Source organism: Zosterops lateralis (assembly GCF_965231275.1).
Source record: "Zosterops lateralis genome assembly, chromosome: 33".
Classification (NCBI taxonomy): Eukaryota; Metazoa; Chordata; class Aves; order Passeriformes; family Zosteropidae; genus Zosterops; species Zosterops lateralis.
The window spans coordinates 3736014-3759998 of NC_139793.1; the positions used below are offsets into that span (position 1 = coordinate 3736014).

Sequence of the window (23985 nt, forward strand, 5' to 3'; positions counted from 1 at the left end):
GGACTTTTCCCTCAAATTGGGACTCCCCCCCTCCCCAAATTGGGACCCCCTCCTCAAATTGGGGGACCCCCCCCTTAAATGGAGACCCCTCCCCAAATTGGGACCCCCCCTCAAATTGGGACCCCTCCCCTTAAATTGGGGATTTCCCCCTCCCCAATTTGGGACCCCCCCCCATAAGCCATGTTTTATTTTGGGGGAGGGGTCGCACAGCAGCCCTGGGTTGGGAGGGGTGGGGGGGGTTAATTAATTAATTTATTGGGGTTTAATTGATGTAATTATTTATTTATTTTTGGGGAGGGGGCGCGCAGGGGGTCGGGACTCCCCCCCTTGTGCGCCCCCCCCCCCGCGGGAATTAAAAATTAAACACGGCCGAGGCTCGGGGGGGTCCCGGTGGTTTTTTATTGGGGAGGGGAATTTGGGGAGGGGTCCTGGGGGGAGATTTTGGGGTGGGGGTCCATCTGTCCATAGAGGTTTTTTTTGGGGGGGGGTCCATCTGTCCATGGGATTATTTTTGGGGGGGTCTCGTCTGTTTTAGGGGCTTTTTTGGGGACGGGTCCATCTGTCCCTGGAGGTTTTTTTTTGGGGGGGTCTCCTCTGTCCATGAGTGATTTTTTTTGGGGGGGGGGGTGTCTCAGGCCCTGTCAGGACCTGGGGGTCCCTCTGTCTATTGGGAGGAATTTTTTGGGGGGTGGGATTTTTTTTTTTTGGGGGGGGTCCTGGGGTCTGTCAGGACCTGGGGTGGGATATTTTTGGGGAGTGGTCTCAGGGGCTGGGGGGGTCCCTCTGTCTGTCCGTGTCCGTGGGGGAGGGGAGGGGTCCCGGGGGTCGCGGGGGGGGGGGGTCGCGCCCCCCCCCACCTGAGTGTCGAGGCTGTAAAGGCCCAAAAGCTCCCGCACGATTCCTTCCAGCGCCGAAGGGGTTAACCCCGGGCTCAGCACCTGGGGGGGGCGGGGGGGGTGAGACCCCCAAAAATCCCACATGGGACCCCTCCCCAAATTCCTGGGATGGCCAGGAGCCCCTAAACACACCAGGACCCCCAAAATCCCAAATGGGACCCCTCCCCAAATTCCTGGGATGGCCAGGACCGCCCCAAAACCCCTCCAAAATTGCTCAGGACCCCCCAAATCCACCAGGACCCCCCAAAACTCCCCCTAAAGCCCCTCAGGATCCCCTAAATCCCCCCCCAGGACCCCCCAAAAATTCCCCAAAAACCCCCCGGCCCCTCTGGCCGCCGCGCTGCCGTAAAGCGCGCCGCACGCCCCAGAGACTGTCGTACAACCGACCGTCAAGCGAGGCGCGCTCCGAGTACCTCCACAAAGGAGGGCACCGGGGGCAATTCAGGACTCACGGAACCGCCTCGGACTGTCCGAAACCCCCCCGGGATCTCCCCAAAACTCCCTCGGGACCCTCCCGGGACCCCCGTGCCTCTGCGCCGTAAAGCACACGGCTCGCCCCGCTGCGCTGTCGCAAACCCGGAGGACTCGGAGCAGACGAGAAGCGCCGGGCGGAGCGGCCAATCCCGGGGCGCTCCGGGAATTCCGTCACCATAAACAGCCGCGTCCGCCACGCCCCTTTTGGGTGATCAACCAATCAGCGTGCGCTGATAGAAGGCGGGAATAACAAGCGAGGCGATAAGCCACACCCCTTTTCTCAAAATTAACCAATCAAATCAATGACCACGCCCCCTCCACACCGCCCTCCGTAGCCAGGGAGACGCGCGCCGCCATTTGGGCGTGAGGCGGCGCCGGCGGCACTTCCGGTCAGGCCCAGCCGCGCTCCCCCGGCCCAACCCCGGCCCTTCCCCGGCTCTTTCCCCGGCCCAACCCCGGCCCCGCGGAGCTCCTGAGGCGGAGGTGGAGCGGGACGCGCAGGTAGGGCCTCCCCGAGCGTTGCCACTGCGGTTTTTCTTTATTTTTCCCCATTTTTCCCCTCAGCTCACACCATTGTTCCCTCGGCAGGGTCCCCCCGCGGCGGCCGCGGCCGCCATGGCCGCCGTGTGGCAGCAGGTGCTCGCCGTGGACGCCCGGTGAGCTCGGGGGTTTTTTTTCGAGGGTATTTTGGATACCTGGGGGCTTTTTTTTAATGGGGGGGTGTTTTTATCTGGGTTATTTTTGGGGAGGGGTCTGTACCTGGTGCCTTTGAGGGGGATGTTCATTCCTAAATCCTTATTTTGGGGGTACTTGAGGCACTTTTGGGCTGAATTTGTCACGCCTGGGTCAGTTTTGGGGTGAATTTATCACACCTGGGTCAGTTTTGGGATTAATTTATCACACCTGGATCAATTTTGGGATGGAATTGTCACACCTGGGTCAGTTCTGGTGTGAATTTCTCACACCTGGGTCAGTTTTGGGGTGGATTTATCACACCTGGGTCTGTTTTTGGGTGGAATTTCTCTGATTTTGGGTAGAATTAACCCCATTTCTCACCTGTCCCTTACCTGTCTCACCTGTGTCTCACCTGTACCACATTCTGCAGGTGTCCCAATTCCGCAGCCCTGAGTCCATTTTTGGGCAGATTTTTCCTGTGTTTTGGTAGAAAATTTTTGGTTTTGGGTAGAATTAACCCCATTTCTCACCTGTATCTCACCAGTATCTCACCTGTCTCACCTGTGCAGGTACACAGTGTACCACAAACTGCAGGTGCCCCAATTCTGCACCTGTGGGTCCATTTTTAGGTGGAATTTCTCAGATTTTTAGGTGGAATTTCTCAGATTTTTGTGTACAATTAACCCCATTTCTCACCTGTATCTCACCTGTATCTCACCTGTATCTCACCTGTCTCTTCCCTGTCCTTTACCTGTATCTCACCTATCTCCTTATCTGTTCCACCTGTATCTCACCTGTACCACATCCTGCAGGTGCCCCAATTCTGCACCTCTGGGTCCATTTTTAGGTGGAATTTCTCCAATTTTGTGTACAATTAACCCCATTTCTCACCTGTTTCTCACCTGTCCCTTACCTGTCTCACCTGTGGCAGGTACACAGTGGGTAGATGCCCCAATTCTGCACCTCTGGGTCCATTTTTAGGTGGAATTTCTCAGATTTTTAGGTGGAGTTTCTCAGATTTTTGTGTACAATTAACCCCATTTCTCACCTGTCTCTCACCTGTCCCTTACCTGTCTCACCTGTGACAGGTACACAGTGGGTAGATGCCCCAATTCTGCACCCCTGGGTCCATTTTAGGTGGCATTTCTCTGATTTTTGTGTACAATTAACCCCATTTCTCACCTGTCTCTCACCTGTCCCTTACCTGTCTCACCTGTGGCAGGTACACAGTGGGTAGATGCCCCAATTCTGCACCTCTGGGTCCATTTTAGGTGGAATTTCTCAGATTTTTGTGTACAATTAACCCCATTTCTCACCTGTCTCTCCCCTGTCCCTTACCTGTCTCACCTGCACAGGTACACAGTGTACCACAAACTGCAGCTGCCACACTTTTACACCTCTAGGTCCATTTTTAGGTGGAATTTCTCCAATTTTTAGGTGGAATTTCTCAGATTTTTGTGTACAATTAACCCCAGTATCTCACCTGTATCTCACCTGTCCCTTACCTGTCTCACCTGTGGCAGGTACACAGTGGGTAGATGCCCCAATTCTGCACCTCTGGGTCCATTTTTAGGTGGAATTTCTCAGATTTTTAGGTGGAGTTTCTCAGATTTTTGTGTACAATTAACCCCATTTCTCACCTGTCTCTCACCTGTCCCTTACCTGTCTCACCTGTGGCAGGTACACAGTGGGTAGATGCCCCAATTCTGCACCTCTGGGTCCATTTTTAGGTGGAATTTCTCAGATTTTTAGGTGGAATTTCTCCGATTTTGGATAGAATTAACCCCATTTCTCACCTGTATCTCACCTGTCATTTACCTGTGTCTCACCTGCGCAGGTACGCGGCGTACCGCACCCCGCAGCTGCCTCAGTTCCGCACTCAGTACGTGCGGCGGCGCTCGCAGCTGCTGCGGGAGCGGGCGCAGGGCGGGCACCTGGCAGGTGAGGCCCGGCGCTGGTACCTGCGGCTGCGGGCGCGGCTCCTGGCCCAGCGCTACGGGGCCCTGTCCGAGCCCGGCAGCTGCCGCAGCGCCCTCAGGGCCAGCCGCACCACGCTGGACCGCATGGAGGTACCTGGGGCACACCTGGGGGCACCTGGGGCACACCTGGGTACACCTGGGGGGGTGAGGGTATAGGTGGGGTACACCTGGGTGGGTACAGGGAGCTGCCGCAGCGCCCTCAGGGCCAGCCGCACCACGCTGGACCGCATGGAGGTACCTGAGGCACACCTGGGGGCACCTGGGGCACACCTGGGTACAGCTGGGATACACCTGGGTACAGCTGAGTACAGCTGGGGTACACCTGGGTACACCTGGGTACAGCTGGGATACACCTGGGCACACCTGAGTACAGCTGGGGTACACCTGGGTACAGCTAGGATACACCTGAGCACACCTGAGTACAGCTGGGGTACACCTGGGTACACCTGGGGTACACCTGGGTACACCTGGGTACAGCTAGGATACACCTGGGCACACCTGGAGGCACCTGGGTACAGCTAGGATACACCTGGGATGTACCTGGGTACAGCTGGAGGGGTTTGGGGTACACCTGAGGTGGTGGGGATATAGCTGGGACACACCTGGGTACAGCTGAGATACACCTGGGAACACCTGGGCACACCTGGGCACACCTGGGGGCACCTGGGCACACCTGGGTACAGCTAGGATATACCTGGGATATACCTGGGTACAGCTGGAGGGGTTTGGGGCACACCTGAGGTGGTGGGGATACACCTGGGTACAGCTGGGATACACCTGAGGGGGTGGGGATATAGCTGGGGTACACCTGGATACACCTGGGATACACCTGGGTACACCTGGAGGAGTGGGGAGATAGCTGGGGTACACCTGGGATACACCTGGGTACAGCTGGGTACACCTGGGCACACCTGGGATCACTAGGGATACACCTGGAATACACCTGCGTATACCTGGGATACACCTGGGTACACCTGGGATATACCTGAGGGGGTGGGGGTATAGCTGGGATACACCTGGGGGAGCTGCCGCAGCGCCCTCAGGGCCAGCCGCACCACACTGGACCGCATGGAGGTACCTGGGATACACCTGGGCACACCTGGGCACACCTGGGGTACAGCTGGGCACACCTAGGTATAGCTGGGATACATTTGGGCACACCTGGGCACACCTGGGATACACCTCGGTACAGCTGGGATACACCTGGGCACACCTGGAGGGGTTTGGGGCACACCTGGGGGGTCCCAGATGATCCCAAAACTCCTTTTGGGGGCGGGGGGAGATTTGAGGGGATCCTGCCCCTATTTTGGGGGTCCTGGGGGGGTTTTACTCCCATTTCCGGGGGTCCCACCCCCATTTTTTGGGATCACACCCCCATTTTTGGGGGTCCCACCCCATTTTTTGGGATCACACCCCCATTTCCGGGGGTCCCATCCCTGTTTCCCCCCCCCCAGGATTTCGAGGAGGACCCTCGGGGGTCTCGGGGGCACCGGCGCTCCCTCAGCCGCAGCTCCGGCCCGGGGGGGCTCCGGGGGGGTCCTGACGAGCGGTGAGACCCCCGGGGGGGAATTGGGGAGGGGTCCCGGGGGTCCCCAATGAGCGGTGAGACCCCCAGGGTGAATTGGGGAGGGGTCCCGGGGGTCCCCAATGAGCGGTGAGACCCCCAGGGTGAATTGGGGAGGGGTCCTGGGGGGTTTGGGGGGATCTGAGGTTTCTGGGGGGGTCTGGGGGTTTTGAGGAAGGGTCTCAGGTGGTCGTTTTGGGGGGGGTCACAATATTTTGGGGAGGGGTCTCAAGGTCTCATCCCTCCTGTGGGGGGCGCCACAACCTTGGACGAATCCATTATAGAAAGTGGGGGGGGGGGGGCGGTTTGGGGGGTGCCAATTGATACCTGGGGGGGGTCAGGGGGTACCTGGGGGGGGTCTCAAGGTGCTGGGGAGGGGTCTCAGGGTTATGAGTGGGGGTCTCAGAGTTATGGGAGGGGTCTCAGAGTTATGGGGTGGGGGTCTCACCTTGCCCCTGCCTCCCCTATGGGGGTCCCCATGTCTATGGATGAGACCATTATAGAGGGTGGGGGGGTTTGGAGGGTGCCAATCAATACCTGGGGGGGGGTCTCAGAGTAGTGGGGGGTCTCAGGGTTATGGGGAGGGGTCTCAGGGTGCTGAGGGGGGTCTCAGAGTTATGGGGTGGGGGTCTCACCTTGCCCCCTCCCCTCCATTGATATCCCCACACCCCTGGACAAATCCATTGCCGTGACCCAGGGGGTGCTGGGGGTGAATTTAGGGGGGTCCCAATCCATCCCTGGGTTGGGTGGGGGGTCTCAGGGACCCGGGGGTGAATTTAGGGGGGTCTCAAATCAATCCCTGGTGGTGGGGAGGGGTCTCACCCTGCTCCCCCTCCCCTCCCCGCAGCCCCCCCGGGGTGGTGCCCACCCCCCTGGCCGAGGCCAGCCGGGCCATGGCCGGGGACACCACCCTGAGCGAGAACTACGCCTTCGCCGGGGTGTTCCACGTGTTCGACCAGCACCTGGACAGCGCAGGTAACCCCGGGGAGGGGTCCCAAAGGGTGGGGAGGGGTCTCAGGGGGTCCTCAGGGCAGGGGGAGGGGGTGGGGGGGGGGGGTTTTCCACAGGGAGGGGTCTGGGGGTGTCACCCAGGGGGTGAGCAAAGGGTCTGGGGGTGTCTCAGGTGTCACCTGGAGGGGTCTCCAGGGAAGGGGGAGGGTCCTGGGAGGGTTGGGAAAGGGGGGGTTACCATGGGAGAGGTGGGGAGGGGTCTCAGGGGGTTCTCAGGGCAAGGGGAGGGTCCTGGTGGGGGTGGGAGAGGGGGGTTCCCACAGGGAGGGGTCTGGGGGTGTCACCCAGGGGGGTGGATGGCTCCCCAAGGGGGTCCCGAGGGGTCTCAGGGGGTCCTCGGGGCAGGGGAAGGGTCCTGGGGGGTTGGGAAAGGGGGGGTTACCATGGGAAGGGGTGAGGAGGGGTCTCAGGGGGTCCGCGGGGAAGGGGGAGGGTCCTGGGGGCAGTGGGAGGGGGGGTTCCCAAAGGGAAGGATGAGGAGGGGTCTGGGGGTCTCACCCAGAGGGTCCTCAAGAGCGTCTGGGGGTGTTCCCCAGGTCTGGGGGGGTCCCAGGTGTTCCCCAGGAGGGTCCCAGGTGTTCCCCAGGTCTGGGGGGGGGGTCCCAGGTGTTCCCCAGGTCTGGGGGGGGGTCCCAGGTGTTCCCCAGGTCTGGGGGGGGGTCCCAGGTGTTCCCCAGGAGGGTCCCAGGTGTTCCCCAGGTCTGGGGGGGGGTCCCAGGTGTCCCCCAGGAGGGTCTCAGGGTCCCCCCGATGTCCCCGTGTCCCCCCCTGGTGCAGCAGCTGCACCCCCTGGGTGGGTTGGGGGCGTCCTCCTGGGTCTGGGGGCGACCCCTCTGTTTTGGGGGGGCTCCCCTGTCTCTGGGGGGTCTCCCCTGGCTCTGGGGTCTCTATAGGATTTTGGGGAGGGGTCTCACCTGTCCCCTGTCCCCTCCCCAGTTCAAAAGGTGTAGTTTGCTCATGACAAGTGATGTTTGGGGGTCTCCCCTGGCTCTGGGGGGGCTCCCCTGTCTCTGGGGGATCTCCCCTGTCTCTGGGGGGGCTCCCCTGTCTCTGGGATCTCTATAGGATTTTGAGGAGGGGTCTCACCCGTCCCCTTTCCCCCTCCCCAGTCCGTAAGGTGCAGTTCGCCCACGACGAGTGATGTTTGGGGGTCTCCCCTGGCTCTGGGGGGTCTCCCCTGGCTCTGGGGTCTCTATAGGATTTTGGGGAGGGGTCTCACCCATCCCCTGTCCCCCTCCCCAGTCCGTAAGGTGCAGTTCGCCCATGACGAGCGGCACCTTCTGGCCTGCTGCTCCCTGGACGGGACGCTGTCGGTGTGCAGGCTGGCCCCGGGACCCCCGGCCGTGCTGCGCCGCCTGCGGGGCCACGGGGCCGGAGTGTCCGACTTCGCCTGGTCCCTGTCCAACGACGTCCTGGTGTCCACCTCGCTGGACGGGACCCTGCGCCTCTGGGACCCCGCGGACGGGCGCTGCATCCGCAGGGTGCCCGATCCCGACGGGGCCGCGCTGCTGTGCTGCGCCTTCCAGCCCCTCAACAACAACCTCACCGTGGTGAGAAACAGCCCAAAATCATCCTAAAATACCCCAAAACTGCTCTGGAATCCCACAGCCCCCTTGGGACCCCCAAACATCCCCTAAACCTGATCCTGACGGGGCCGCGCTGCTGTGCTGCGCCTTCCAGCCCCTCAACAACAACCTCACCGTGGTGAGAGAAACCCTAAAATCATCCTGAGATAGCCCAAAACTGCCCCAAAACCCCACAGCCCCCTTGGGACCCCCAAATCCAGCCCTGCCCTGCTGCGCTGTGCTTTCCAGCCCCTCAACAACAACCTCACTGTGGTGAGAGAAACCCTAAAATCATCCTGAAATAGCCCAAAACTGCCCTGAAACCCCCCAGCCCTGAGAGCTCCTCCTGAGACCCCCAAACGTCCCCCCAAACCTGACCCTGACCTAAACCTGACCCCTCAACAACAACCTGACCGTGGTGAGAGAAACCCTAAAATTGTCCTAAAATACCCCAAATTGCCCCAAAACCCCCCAGCCCTGAGAGACCCCCAAACGTCCCCCCCAAACTCAACCTCAACAGGTGTCTCAGGCAGGTTTGGGGGATCTCAAGAGGGATTTGGGGGGGTCTCAGTGTCCCCCCAGCCCTTCTTTGCTCCCCCAGGTGGTTTGTGCCCAATTGTGAACACCTCCATGGGGCAAGTGCCACAGGGAGGGTTTTGGGGGGGATTTTGGGGGTCTGGGGGTCTCAGATGTATCTCAGGTGTGACTCAGGTGTGTCCCCCAGGTGGGCAGTGCCCGGCACACGGTGAGGGTGGTGAACATCTCCACGGGACAGGCAGCTCAGGGGGGGGTTTGAGGAAGATTTTGGGGTCTCAGGGTGGATTTTGGGGGTCTGGGGCAGCTCTGGAGATCTCAGGTGTGACTCAGGTGTGTCCCCCAGGTGGGCAGCGCCCGGCACATGGTGAGGGTGGTGAACATCTCCATGGGACAGGTGGCTCAGGGGAGGTTTTGAGGAGGATTTTGGAGTCTCAGGGTCTCAGGGTGGATTTTAGGGTCTCAGGTGTGTCCTTTGTGTCCCCCAGGTGGGCAGTGCCCAGCACATGGTGAGGGTGGTGAACATCTCCACGGGACAGGCAGCTCAGGGCGGGTTTTGGGGGTCTGGGGGTCTCAGGTGTGACTCAGGTGTGTCCTCCAGGTGGGCAGCACCCAGCACACGGTGTGGGTGGTGAACATCTCCATGGGACAGGTGGCTCAGGGGAGGTTTTGAGGAGGATTTTGGGGTCTCAGGGTCTCAGGGTGGATTTTAGGGTCTCAGGTGTGACTCAGGTGTGTCCCCCAGGTGGGCAGCGCCCGGCACATGGTGAGGGTGGTGAACATCTCCACGGGAAAGGCCGCCCGGGGGGGCACGGGCCGCCTGCCCGGCCGGGTCCTCGCCCTCTGCTTCGACTCCCCCGGGCGAGTCCTCTGGGCCGGGGACGATCGGGGCTCTGTGTCCTCGTTCCTCTGCGACCCCGGCACCGGTACTGGGGACTGGGGGGGACTGGGGGGGACTGGGGGGACTGGGGGGGACTGGGAGGGACTGGGGGGGATTGGGAGGGGACTGGGGAGGACTGGGAGGGGATTGGGAGGGACTGGGGAGCAGTTGGAGGAGATTGAGGGACACTGGGAGGGACTGGGAGGGGAACTGGGGACACTGGGACAGGGATTTGGGGACACTGGGGGACACTGGCTGTGCCTGGAGGGAAAGGACTTCAACCGCAGGATCCGAAACGACCACGGGGAGGTGAAACTGGGAGCACTGGGAGGGACTGGGGGCACTGGGAGGGGATTGAGTGGGACTGGGAGGGACTGGGAAGGGATTGGGAGGGACTGGGAGGCACTTGGAGGAGATTGAAGGGCACTGGGAGGGACTGGGACAGTACTGGGATGCACTGGGATGAACTGGGGCAGCACTGGGCTATACTGGGATGCACTGGGCTGTACTGGGATGAACTGGGATGCACTGGTCTGTCTCATTCCCCCAGGCCGGCTGACCAAGGCCTCCCGGGTGCTGGTCCAGGGGCTGTACCGGGCTGTACTGGGCTATACTGGGATGAACTGGGGCAGCACTGGGCTGTACTGGGATGAACTGGGGCAGCACTAGGGCTGTACTGGGCAGCACTGGGCTGTACTGGGATGCACTGGGATGCACTGGTCTCTCTCCCCCCCAGGCCGGCTGACCAAGGCCTCCCGGGTGCTGGTCCAGGGGCTGTACCGGGCTGTACTGGGATGAACTGGGGCAGCACTGGGCTGTACTGGGCTATACTGGGATGAGCTGGGATGGTCTCTCCCCCCAGGCCGGCTGACCAAGGCCTCGCGGGTGCTGGGCCAGGGGCAGAACTGGGATGCACTGGGCAATATTGGGATGAACTGGGATGAAGAGCACTAGGGCTGTACTGGGGCTGTACTGGGATGAACTGGGGCAGCACTGGGCTATACTGGGATGCACTGGGATGAACTGGGATGCACTGGTGTCCCTCTCTCCCCCAGGCTGGCTGACCAAGGCCTCCCGGGTGCTGGTCCAGGGGCTGTACTGGGCTATACTGGGATGAACTGGGACAGCACTAGGGCTGTACTGGGCAGCACTGGGCTGTACTGGGATGCACTGGGATGAACTGGGATGCACTGGTCTGTCTCATTCCCCCAGGCCGGCTGACCAAGGCCTCCCGGGTGCTGGTCCAGGGGCAGCACTGGGGCAGCACTGGGCTGTACTGGGATGAACTGGGATGCACTGGTGTCTCTCTCCCCCCCAGGCCGGCTGACCAAGGCCTCCCGGGTGCTGGTCCAGGGGCTGTACTGGGCTGTACTGGGCTATACTGGGATGAACTGGGACAGCACTAGGGCAGCACTGGGCTGTACTGGGCTATACTGGGATGAACTGGGATGCACTGGTCTCTCTCCCCCCCAGGCCGGCTGACCAAGGCCTCCCGGGTGCTGGTCCAGGGGATGAACTGGGAGGCACTGGGGCAGCACTGGGCTGTACTGGGATGAACTGGGATGCACTGGGATGAACTGGGCTGTACTGGGGCTGTACTGGGGCAGCACTGGGCTATACTGGGATGCACTGGTCTCTCTCCCCCCAGGCCGGCTGACCAAGGCCTCCCGGGTGCTGGTCCAGGCCGGCGGCTCCATCACGTCGCTCTCGGCCCGGGCCTGGGCCAGTCGGGAGGCGCCGGACCCGTCACTGCTGGTCAACGCCTGCCCCGACCGCCTGCTGCTCTTCCGGTATGGGGGACTTTGGGGGGCTTTGGAGACCCTTCAGGGGGCTTTGGGGACATTGAGTGGGCTTTGGGGACATTGGGGACCCTTTGGGGACATTGGGGGGGCTGTGGGATTGGGGGATTTGGGGTGAACCAGACCCGTCACTGCTGGTCAACGCCTGCCCCGACCGCCTGCTGCTCTTCAGGTATGGGGGGCTCTGGGGGGGCTTTGGGGACCCTTCAGGGGGCTTTGGGGACATTGAGTGGGCTTTGGGGACATTGGGGACCCTTTGGGGACATTGGGGGGGCTGTGGGATTGGGGGTGAACCAAACCTGTCCCTGCTGGTCAACGCCTGCCCCAACCGGATCCTGCTCTTCAGGTATGGGGGGGCACTGGGGACCCTTTGGGGACATTGGGGACCCTTCAGGGGGCTTTGGGGACATTGAGGACCCCCCTAGAGACCTTGGGGACCCTTTGGGGGGCTGTGGGATTGGGGGATTTGGGGAGAACCAAACCTGTCCCTGCTGGTCAACACCTGCCCTGACCAGCTGCTCTTCTGTCCTGAGGGGACACTGGGGGGCTCTGGGGACACTGGGGGGGCTCTGGGGACATTGAGGACCCCCCTGGGGACGTTGGGGACCTTTCAGGGAGTTTTGGGACATTTGTGACCCCCTTCTACTCCCTCTCAGGATGTTGGAGGCCCTGTGGGGGGGGTTTAGGGGCAGTTTTTTGGGTATCTCTGACCCCTTTTTTGCCCCCCCAGGGTGGTGGAGGACGAAGGGGGCTCGGGGGCCCCGGGGCTGCGGCTCCGGCGCAGTTTCCCCACCCGGCACCGGGAGCAGCCCCTGAGGAGCTGCTTCTGTCCCCTGATGTCCTTCCGGCAGGGAGCCTGTGTAGGTGAGCGCTGGGGGCACTGGGGGGCACTGGGAGGGGATGGGAGGGGATTTGGAGGGACTGGGAGGGGATGGGAGGGGCTTAAGGGGGACTGGGAGAGACTGGGGGAAACTGGGAGGGGTTTAAGGTGGACTGGGAGGGACTGGGGGGCACTGGGAGGGGATTGGAAGGGGTTTAAGGGGGGCTGGGGGGCACTGGGAGGGGATTGGGAGAGGCTGGGGGAAACTGGGAGGGACTGGGAAGGGTGTAAGGGGGACTGGGATTGGATTGGGAGAGACTGGGAGGGACTGGGGGGCACTGGGAGGGGATTTGGAGGGACTGGGAGGGGCTTAAGGGGGACTTGGAGGAACTGGGATTGGACTGGGAGGGACTGGAGTGATTCAAGGGGGACTGGGAGAGACTGGAAGGGAATTGGGAGGGACTGGGAGAGATGGGGAGGGGCTTAAGGGGGACTGGGATGAACTGGGATTGGACTGGGAGGGACTGGGAGGGGATTGGGAGGGGTGCAAGGGGGACTGGGATGGACTGGGATTGGACTGGGAGGGATTGGGAGAGACTGGGATTGGACTGGGAGGAGTTTAAGAGGGACTGGGATTGGATTGGGAGGGACTGGGGGGCACTGGGAGGGGATTGGGAGGGGCTGGGGGCACTGGGAGGGGTTCAAGGGGGACTGGGAGGAATTGGGAGGGACTGGGATGAACTGGGGCGGGTCCAGGCACAGCCCCCACCCCCCCAAGGCTGTCCCCAAATGTCCCCATGTCCCCCGGCAGTGACGGGCAGCGAGGGGAGCCGATGTCCCCAATGTCCCCAGTGTCCTTGCTGTCCCCAATGTCCCTGACATCCCCAATGTCCCCGTGTCCCCCATGCAGTGACAGGCAGCGAGGGTGGCAGTTAAATCCCAATGTCCCCAGTGTCCCCAATGTCCCTGACACCCCAATGTCCCCCGGCAGTGACGGGCAGCGAAGACGCCTCCGTGCACTTTTTCGACGTTGGCCGCGCCGCCCGGGCCACGGTGAACACCCTGCAGGGCCACGGGGCCGCCGTCTTGGCCGTGGCCTTCAACTGCGACGAGTCCCTGCTGGCCTCGGGGGACGCCGCCGGCACCGTCATCGTCTGGCGCCGCCAGCACGCCTGAGGCGCCCCCCCCAAAAACCCCCCAAAATCCCCCCGGGAAAACCCCAAATCTGCCTGGAAATAGCCCCAGAAATAGCCCAAAAATCACCCCCCGCGGAGAGGTGTGAGGGTGTTGTGTGGTGTTGAAAGGTGTCCCAAATTCTTCTCAAAATCCTTCTCAAAAGACCCCAAAATCCTTCTTAAAAGATCCCAAAACCATCTGCAAATCCTACCCAAAGTCCTTCCCAAAAGACCCCGAAATCCTCCCCCAAATCCTTCTTAAAAGATCCCAAAAATACCCCCAAATCCTCCCCAAAATCTTCCCCAAAATCCTCCCCAAAACACCTCCAAATCCTTCCCAAAATTCTTCCCCAAATTCCTTCTCAAAAGACCTCAAAATCCCTTCAAATCCTTCCCCAAAATCCGTCCCAAAATCCTTCTTAAAAGATCCCAAAAACACCCCCAAATCCTCCGGAAATTCTTCCCCAAAATCCTTCTTAAAATACCCCAAAATCCTTCCCAAAAGACCCCAAAATTCTCCCCCAAATCCTCCTTAAAAGTCCTCAAAATCCTCTCCAAAACACACCCAAATCCTACCCAAAACACCCCAAAATCCTTCCCAAAAAAACTCCAAAATCCTTCCCAAAATCCTCCCCCAAATCCTTCCCAAAAATACCCCCAAATCCTTCTCCAAAAATTCCCCCCAAACCTTCCCTAAATATCCCAAACTTCCCCCAAAAATCCCCTCAATTCCCCAGCCTGTGACACCAAAAACCATCAACTCTTTTTCAAAACTCTTCAGGACCCTCCCCAAAATGCCCAGAGCCCTCCTAAAAACCCCCAAATTCCCATCTGGAACCCCCAAAACTCATCTGGACCCCCCCAAAAACCTCACCTGGAACCCCCAAATCCTCACCTGGAGCCTCATAAACCTCATCTGGAGCCCTAAAACCCACCTGGACCCCCAAACCCCACCTGGCACCCCCCAGATCCTCACCTGGACCCTCATAAACCCCACCTGGACCTCCCCCAAAACCCACCTGAACTCCCCCAAACCCCTCTGGAACCCCCAGAACTCACCTGGAACCCCCAAAACCCCACTTGGAACCCCCAAATCCTCACCTGAACCCCCCCAAAATCCACCTGGACCCCCCAAATCCCCACCTGGACTCTCATAAAACCCACCTGGAACCCCCAAACCCCACCTGGACCCTCAGAAACACCACCTGGAACCCCCAAATACCCACCTGTACCCCCCAAAACTCCACATGGAACCCCCAAAACTCACCTGGTGCCCCCCAAACCCCACCTAGAACCTCCAAAACCCCACCTGAAGCCCCTAAACCTCACCTGGACCCCCCAAACCCCACCTAGAACCTCCAAAACCCCACCTGGACTCCCAAATCCACACCTGGACCCCCCAGATCCTCACCTGGACCCTCATAAACCCCACCTGGACCTTCCAAAACCCACCTGAACCCCCAAAACCCCACATGGAGCCCTAAAACCCACCTGAAACCCCCAAAACTCACCTGGCACCCCAAATCCTCACCTAGACCTTCATAAACCCCACCTAGAGCCCCCAAACCCCACCTGAACCCCCCAAAACCCCACGTGGAGCCCTAAAACCCACCTGAAACCCCCAAAACTCACCTGAAACCCCCAAAACTCACCTGACACCCCCCAAACCCCACCTGTGCCCCCCAAAACTCCACATAGAACCCCCAAACCCCACCTGGACCCTTCCAAAACCCACCTGAACCCCCCCAAATCCCCACCTGGCACCCCAAATCCTCACCTGGACCCCCAAATCCACACCTGTGCCCCCCAAAACTCCACATAGAACCCCCAAACCCCACCTGGAACCCCCAGACCCCTCCAAACTCCCCCCAAACCCCACCAGGACCCCCCCAAATCCTCCCTCAAACCCCCCCCCCCCCATCCCGCAGGCAGCAGTGGAGGCGTGGCCCAGGTGTGCGGTGGGTGTGGCCCAGGTGTGGCCCAGGTGTTTCAGAACAGGAACTTGCGGCACGAGGCCGCCCCGCACTTGCACTCGATGCGGCCGCGGGCGCGGGGGGAGCCCCCCAGGGACCCCCCGACCAGCCCGAAGTTGGAGTCCATGCGGGTGCTCTCGGCGTCCACGGGGTCCACTGGGGGAAAAAAGGGGGTCAGGTACATCCAGGTGTGCTCAGGTACCTCCAGGTATAGCCTGGAGTCCCCCAGGTGTGGCCAGGACCCCCCACAGCCCCAAATTGGGGTCCCCTGTGGGTGTTCTCGGGGTCCACGGGGTCCACTGGGGGGGAAAAGGGGGGTCAGGTACATCCAGGTGTGCTCAGGTATCTCCAGGTATAGCCTGGAGCCCCCCAGGTGTGGCCCTAAACCCCCAGGTGTGGCCCTGACCCCCCAGGTACAGCCCCCAAAACACCTGAGAGCCCCCCAGGTGAGCCCTGAACCCTCTCCAGTACAGGTGTGTTACAGGTGTGACAGGTACAAGTGTGACAGGTACAGATGTGTGACAGGTGTGACAGGTGTGTTCCAGGTGTGTTCCAGGTGTGTGACAGGTGTGTTAGAGGTGTGACAGGTGTGTGACAGGTACAGCTGTGAGTGTGACAGGTGTGTTACAGGTGTGACAGGTGTGTTACAGGAGTGACAGGTACAGGAGTGACAAGTACAGGTGTGGGACAGGTACAGGTGTGTTACAGGTGTGTGAGAGGTGTTACAGAGGTCTGACAGGTGTGTTACAGGTATGTTACAGGTGTGACAGGCACAGGTGTGAGTGTGACAGGTATGTTACAGGTGTGGTACAGGTGTGTTACATGTGTGACAGGTACAGGTGTTACAGGTGTGGTACAGGTATGTTACAAGTGTGGTACAGGTGTGTTACATGTGTGACAGGTACAGGTGTGACAGGTACAGATGTGAGTGTGACAGGTATGTTACAGGTGTGTTACAGGTACAGGTATGTTACAGGTATGTTACAGGTATGTTACAGGTGTGTTACAGGTACAGGTGTGGTACAGGTGTTACAGGTGTGTTACAGGTGTGTTACAGGTATGTTACAGGTGTGTTACAGGTACAGGTGTGTTACAGGTGGTACAGGTGTGTTACAGGTGTGTTACAGGTGTGTTACAGGTACAGGTGTGTTACAGGTGGTACAGGTGTGTTACAGGTGTGTTACAGGTGTGTTACAGGTACAGGTATGTTACAGGTGTGTTACAGGTACAGGTATGTTACAGGTGTGACAGTTATGTTACAGGTGTGTTACAGGTGTGACAGGTACAGGTGTGACAGGTGTGTTACAGGTGTGTTACAAGTGTGTCACAGGTATGTCCCAGGTGTGTCCCAGGTGCGACAGGTACCGTGCATGTTGTAGTCGAAGGTGAGCTCCTCGCCGGCCCGGATGGGTCTGGTGGCGAACAGGGCGATGCGCGGCAGCCGCTGGTCCAGGTTCTCGATGAACACGTTGTACACCTGCAGGTTGGGGTCACACTGCCCCGCCCACACAGACAGGTGAGACACACCTGGGGGGTGAGCCACGCCCACCCAGGTGAGACACACCCATAGTGACTGCCCCGCCCAGAGAGGTGAGGCACACCTGGGGGGTGAGCCACGCCCCCCAGTGAGCCACACCCCCCCCAGTGAGCCACACCCATAACACCTGAGCCACCCAGACAGGTGAGACACACCCACACCTGGGAGAAAGGGTGCTGGAAGCTCCACCCACAAGGCAGGTGAGGCCACACCTGTGGGCAGGTAAAACTCACACCTGTGGGCAGGTAAAGCCACACCTGTGCCCAGGTAAAGCCACATCTGTGCCCAGGTAAAGCCACACCTGTGGGCAGGAAATCCCACACCTGTGCCCAGGTAAAGCCACACCTGTGGGCAGGTAAAGCCACATCTGTGCCCAGGTAATCCCACACCTGTGGGCAGGTAAAGCCACACATGTGGGCAGGTAAAACTCACACCTGTGGGCAGGTAAAGCCCTGCCTGTGGGGAGGTAAAGCCACACCTGTGGGCAGGTAAACCCACACCTGTGCCCAGGTAAAGCCACACCTGTGGGCAGGTAAAGCCCCACCTTTGCCCAGGTAATCCCACACCTGTGGCCAGGTGAGCCCCACTCACGCTGTGGTTGACGAAGTGCGAGATGTTGCCGTAGTGGGCGGCGTCCACGGTGTAAACGTCCTCCACGTAGTCCAGGTCGAACAGGTACGTGGCGCCCTGGCGGTCGTACACCTGCCCCCGGCGCTCCGCCTCCTCCGAGGTGATGATCTGGGACAGGGACACACCTGTGTCACACCTGGGGCACACCTGGGGTGCACCTGGGGCCCCACACATGGGGCCCCACACACCTGTGTCACACCTGTGTCACACCTGAGCAACTCCACACACCTGTGTCACACCTGGACCACCTCACACCTGTCACACCTGGGCCACACCTGAACCGCCTCACACACCTGGACCACATCTGAACCCTCACATACCTGTGTCACACCTGAACTGCCCCACATAGCTGTCACACCCCACACACCTGTCACACACCTGTGTCACACCTGAACTGACCCACACACCTGTGTCACACCTGTCACACTCCATGACGAAGGAGTTGTTGCGGATGCGCTGCAGCGTGCGCACACCCCAGCCCTGTCACACACACACCTGTATCACACACACCTGTGCCATGTCACACCTGTATCACATACACACCTGTATCACACACACCTGTGGGACTCACCTCTCCCACGTACTCCATGACGAAGGGAGTTGTTGCGGATGCGCTGCAGCGTGCGCACACCCCAGCCCTGTCACACACACACCTGTATCACACACACCTGTCCCGTGTCACACACACACCTGTATCACACACACACCTGTATCAACACCTGTCACACCTGTCAGACTCACCTCTCCCACGTACTCCATGACGAAGGAGTTCTTACGGATGCGCTGCAGCGTGCGCACTCCCCAGCCCTGTCACACACACACACCTGTATCACACACACCTGTCCCATGTCACACCTGTATCACACACACACCTGTGTCACACACACACCTGTATCCCACCTGACTCACCTCTCCCACGTACTCCATGACGAAGGAGTTCTTGCGGATGCGCTGCAGCGTGCGCACGCCCCAGCCCTGTCACACACACACCTGTGCCATGTCACACCTGTATCACACACACCTGTATCACACCTGTCCCACTCACCTCTCCCACGTACTCCATGACGAAGGAGTTCTTGCGGATGCGCTGCAGCGTGCGCACTCCCCAGCCCTGTCACACACACACCTGTATCACACACACACACACACCTGTGTCACACACACACCTGTATCACACACACCTGTCCATGTCACACCTGTACACACACACACACCTGTCCTCTGTCACACACACACCTGTATCACACACACACACACCTGTATCACACACACACACCTGTATCATACCTGTATCACACCTGTCAGACTCACCTCTCCCACGTACTCCATGACGAAGGAGTTCTTGCGGATGCGCTGCAGCGTGCGCACTCCCCAGCCGCGCCCGTCCCCGGTGCGGAAGATGCACAGGTCGTAGCGGATGCCGCGCTGCACCACGCGGTTGGGGCACTCGGCGCCGCAGCGGCACCTGGAGTTGCACTCGTAGATGGGCAGCCCCGCCCTGATCCTCACCTGCCCGGCCTCGTTGTAGGCGAACCTGTTCCTGGAGGCCCCCGGGCAGCAGCCCCCGGCCAGCGTGGCCTCGGCCAGGCAGTCGCGGCACTCGCAGCCGGCCGTCACGGGGGTCAGCGCCACGCCCGCGCCCACCTTGTACTCGTTGACGTAGACGAAATCCCTGGGGGGGCCGTGCAGGTCCACCTCGTTCTCCACGGGCGATACGGCCCAGGTGGCTGCGGGTGCGGTTCAGGTGACGCTCCCAGCGGCGCAGGGCGCGGCGTTGTTCGGCTTTTTGGGCCAGGTAAGAGACGGCTCGTGCGGGGAGCCCGCGGGGGCCCGGCCTCACCGGCCCGCCCGGGGCTCGGGCCAGGTCGGCGTGGAGCTGCTGGAGGAGCCCCCGGCAGCGCAGGTTGCGGCGAGGCTCCCAGGTGTTGGCTGAGAGGGGTAACCGCGCCATTTCACCAGGTAGAATTCCTCGTCCTGTGAAAAGGGAGAGGGGGGATAAAGGGTTAAAGGGGAGTGGGGAGAGGGAAGGGGTGAGGGCGGTGATGGGGGGTATAAGGGGGTGGGGGGATGTGGGAGGAGGAAGGGGGATTGTGGGGTTTGGGGGGTCCTGGAGTGACCCCAATGTCCAGGGATTTCTGGGGTCTCACAAGGTCAGGGGGTCCTGGAGTGACCTCGATGTCCAAGGATTCTTTGAGGCCAAACAGGGTCTGGGGGGTCCTGGAGTGACCCCAGTGTGGGGGTCCTTTGGAGCTTTAAATGGTATGGGGGGTCATGGAGTGACCCCAATGTCCAGGGACTCTTTGGGGCTTCACAAGAACAGGTGAGGTTCTGGAGTGACCTCAATGTCCAGGGATTTCTGGGGTCTCACACAGTCAGGGGGGGTCCTGAAGTGATGCTGTTGTCGAGGTCCTTTGGGGTCTCATGAGGTTTGGGGGGTCGTGGAGTGACCCCAGTGTGGGGGTCTTTTGGAGTTTAAAAGCGTCGGGGGGTCCTGGAGTGACCTCAATGTCCAGGGACTCTTTGGGGGCTTCACAAGAACAGGTGAGGGTCCTGAAGTGACCTCAGTGTGGGGGTCCTTTGGGGTCTCATGAGGTTTGAGGGGTCCTGGAGTCACCCCAGTGTGAGGGTCCTTTGGAGCTTAAAAGGGTCTGGGGGGTCCTGGAGTGACCTCAATGTCCAAAGGACCCTTTGAGGCCAAACAGGGTCTGGGGGGGTCCTGGAGTGACCCCAGTGTGGGGGTCCTTTGGGGTCTTGTGAGGTTTGGGGGTCCTGGAGTGACCCAGTGGGGGGGTCCTTTGGAGCTTAAAAGGGTCAGGGGGGTCCTGGAGTGACCCCGATGTCCAGGGACCCTTTGGGCCAAACAGGGTCTGGGGGGTCCTGAAGTGACCCCAGTGTGGGGGTCCTTTGGGGGTCTCATGAGGTCTGAGGGTTCTGGAGTGACCCCAGTGTGTCAGGGTCCTTGGGGTCTCACAGAGTCAGGGGGGTCCTGGAGTGACCTCGATGTCCAAGGATTCTTTGAGGCCAAACAGGGTCTGGGGGGGTCCTGGAGTGACCCCAGTGTGGGGGTCCTTTGGGGTCTTGTGAGGTTTGGGGGTCCTGGAGTGACCCCAGTGGGGGGTCCTTTGGAGCTTAAAAGGGTCAGGGGGGTCCCTGGAGTGACCCCGATGTCCAGGGACCCTTTGGGGCCAAACAGGGTCTGGGGGATCCTGGAGTGACCCCAATGTGGGGATCCTTTGGAGTCTCGTGAGGTTTGGGGGGGGTCTCAGGTCAGTTCCCAGTGTCTGGGGGCGGTTCCTGGTTTCTAAGGGGGTCCCGTGTGGGGGGTCCCGGGTGGGTTTCCTGGTCTCTGTGGGGGTCCCAGGTCAGTTCTGGGTTTGGGGTCCCACTTTGATGTCCCATGTGAGGGGTCTTGGGTGAGTTCCCGGTATCTGGGGGGGGTCTCAGGTCAGTTCCTGGTGTCTGGGGGGGTCCCGTGTGGGGATCCTGGGTCAGTTCCAGGTTTGGGGGTCCCAGTCTGGGGGTCCCAGGTCAGTTCCCAATATCTGTGGGGGATTCCCAGTATCCGTGGGGGGTCCTTTTCGGGGTCCCTGTATATGGGGGGGGTCTCAGGTCAGTCCCCGGTATATATTTGGGGTCCCAGGTGGATTCCCAGTATCTGGGGGTCTCAGGTCAGTCTCGGTATCTTTGGGGGTCCCTTGCGGGGGTCCTGGGTGGGTTCCTGGTCTCTGTGAGGGGTCCCAGGTCAGTTCCCGGTATCTTTGGGGGTCCCTTTCGGGGGTCCTGGGTGGGTTCCTGGTGTCTGGGGAGGGTCTCAGGTCAGTTCCTGGTATCTCTGGGGGTCCCTTTCGGGGGTCCCTGTATCTGGGGGGGGTCTCATGTCAGTTCCCAGTATCTTTGGGGGTCCCTTGGGGGTCCTGGGTGGGTTCCCAGTGTCTGGGGGGATTCCCCGGTATCTGGGGGGGTCTCATGTCAGTTCCTGATGGCTTTGGGGGTCCCTTGCGGGGGTCCCTGTATCTGGGGGGTCCCGGGTGGGGGTCCCGGGTGGGTTCCCGGTATCCTGGGGGGATTCCTGGTGCCCGTGGGGGGTCCCTTGCAGGGGTCCCTGTATCTGGGAGGGGGTCCCGGGTGGATTCCCAGTATCTGGGGGGGGTCTCAGGTCAGTCCCCGCTATCCGTGGGGGTCCTGGGTGGGTTCCTGGTATCTGGGGGGGGTCTCATGTCAGTCCCCGTATCTCTGGGGGTCCTGGGTGGGTTCCTGATATCTGGGGGGGGTCTCAGGTCAGTCCCCGGTATCTCTGGGGGTCCCTTGCAGAGGTCCTGGTATCTGGGTGGTCCCGGGTGGGGGTCCTGGGTGGGTTCCCAGTATCTGGGGGGGGTCTCAGGTCAGTCCCCGCTATCTCTGGGGGTCCCTTTCGGGGGTCCCTCACCCTCACTCTCCGGTAGTCGCACAGCAGCTCCACCTCGAAGTCGCCGAGGTTGCGGCGGGTGACGCCGAGGGCGCGGCACCGCACGCGCTGCAGCCGCACAGGTCCTGCAGCCGCGACCACGACGACAGGCAGCACACGGAGCACCCTGCGGGGACACCCAAGGGTGGGGACACACGGGAGGGGTCGTCAGGGGCTTTGGGGACAGCTGGGAACACCACAGCCCCCTCCTCACCCTGCACAACCAGCAGGAATCGCTGGCGCTGTCGCGACAGGCGACACACGGAGCACCCTGCGGGGACACCCAAGGGTGGGGACACACCAGGAGGGGTCGTCAGGGGCTTTGGGGACAGTTTGGGGGACAGTTTGGGGACAGTTTGGGGACAGCACAGCCCCCAGCTCACCCCGCCCGCCCAGCAGGAATCGCGACAGGCGACACACGGAGCACTCTGAGAGTGTCACCAAAGGGTGGGGACACACCAGGGAATGTCGTGAGGGGCTTTGGGGACAGCTGGGGACAGTTGGGGACAGCACAGCCCCTTCCCCACCTCACACAGTCCCACCTCGGTCGCATAAGAGCGGCCGGAACCGCCAGCTCTGTCGCGACAGGCGACACTCGGAGCGCTCTGAGAGTGTCACCAAAGGGTGGGGACACACCCAGGGAATGTCGTGAGGGGCTTTGGGGACAGTTGGGGACAGTGTGGGGTCTCTATCCTGTCCCCAAATCCCCTCAGTGTCCCCTCAGCTCACCCCGGGCCACACAAGCCCAGCCGGAACCGCCGGCGCTGTCGCGACAGGCGACACTCGGAGCGCTCTAAGAGTGTCACCCAAGGGTGGGGACACCCGGGAATGTCGTGAGGGGCTTTGGGGACAGTTTGGGACAGGGGGAAGGCTCTATCCTGTCCCCAAATCCCCTCAGTGTCCCCTCAGCTCACACAGTTTCCCCTCAGTCCCATAAGTGAGGCCGGAACCGCCGGCGCTGTCGCGACAGGCGACACATGGAGCGCTATGGAGGTGTCACCCAAGGGTGGGGACACCCGGGGAATGTCGTGAGGGGCTTTGGGGACAGTTGGGGACAGTGTGGGGTCTCTATCCTGTCCCCAAATCCCCTCAGTGTCCCCTCAGCTCACCCCGGGCCACACAAGCCCAGCCGGAACCGCCGGCTCTGTCGCGACAGGCGACACTCGGAGCGCTCTAAGAGTGTCACCCAAGGGTGGGGACACACCGGGGAGGGGTCTCTGGGGACAATTAGGGGACAGCACAGCCCCCTTCCCCACCTCCTCCCACACTCCCCACCCGGGGCCCACCACAAACCCAGCGGGAACAACCCGGCGTTTGTCGCGATTTCACGACAAGCGACAACCCCGAGGGGACAATTTGGGGACAAGACCCTCCCTCACCCCCCCCCCATTCCCCTCACAAACTCTCCCCTCCCCTCACACGAGTTCCCGCCAATTTCCCCCCCCCCCCTCAGGTTCCCTTCAGGCGCCAACGGCGGCCCCCCCCCCCCCCACCCTCAGCCCCTGCATTTTCCCCTCACGGCCCCTCGGAGACCCCCGCAGCTCCCGCCACCTTTTAAATTTTCCGCCATTTTTCAGCCGCCGCCGCTGCTGCTGCGCTTTTTTTTTTTTTTTTTTTTTTTTGCCTTTTCCGCCTTTTCCTCTTCCTTTTCTTTTTTTTTTTTTTTTTTTTTTTTAAAGCTTCTTCCCTCCCTTTTTTTTTTTTTTTGCGCCGTTTCCGCCCGGCGGGCAACGCGGGGAGGGAGGTGGGCGGGGTTTCCTCTGCCCGCGCCCGGCGCTGATTGGTCGATGAGGAGGTTGATTTGCATAGTGACAGCGGCTGCGCGGCTTCCCATTGGCTGGCGGCGTGATTTATTTGCATACTGACAGCTTTCCCGCCCAGGCTCATTTGCATACTATCTGATCCCGCCATTGGTGGCTCCCGCCGTTTCTAATTTGCATATCACTCCCGGCAGCCCCCGCGAGACCCTCATTTGCATATCGGCACCAATCGGCCGGTTCCTATTGGCTGCGGCGGTGCCTCATTTGCA

The 23985-nt window shown here is 60.8% G+C and overlaps 2 protein-coding genes across 2 annotated transcripts; one reads left to right on the forward strand and one right to left on the reverse strand.

Moving 5' to 3' along the window:
• Positions 1 to 1784: 1784 nt before the first annotated feature.
• Positions 1785 to 13373, forward strand: WDR13 (WD repeat domain 13; the record flags this gene model as incomplete). Its single annotated transcript, XM_083881430.1, has 10 exons — positions 1785 to 1871; positions 1959 to 2026; positions 3883 to 4114; positions 5479 to 5573; positions 6436 to 6563; positions 7842 to 8149; positions 9444 to 9624; positions 11227 to 11368; positions 12108 to 12241; positions 13189 to 13373. Exons 2-10 carry the CDS (start codon positions 1986 to 1988, stop codon positions 13371 to 13373), a joined length of 1446 nt encoding a protein of 481 aa, XP_083737556.1. The 5' UTR covers positions 1785 to 1871; positions 1959 to 1985.
• A 1988-nt stretch (positions 13374 to 15361) lies between these two features.
• On the reverse strand, positions 15362 to 23898 carry SUV39H1 (SUV39H1 histone lysine methyltransferase; the record flags this gene model as incomplete). The annotated part of the gene is given in 9 exon segments (XM_083881452.1): positions 15362 to 15501; positions 16711 to 16840; positions 17474 to 17620; positions 18824 to 19219; positions 19221 to 19447; positions 19450 to 19486; positions 21939 to 22025; positions 22031 to 22083; positions 23508 to 23898. Coding segments are annotated over 9 exon segments (1236 nt in total). The 5' UTR covers positions 23527 to 23898.
• Between the last annotated feature and the right edge of the window lie 87 nt (positions 23899 to 23985).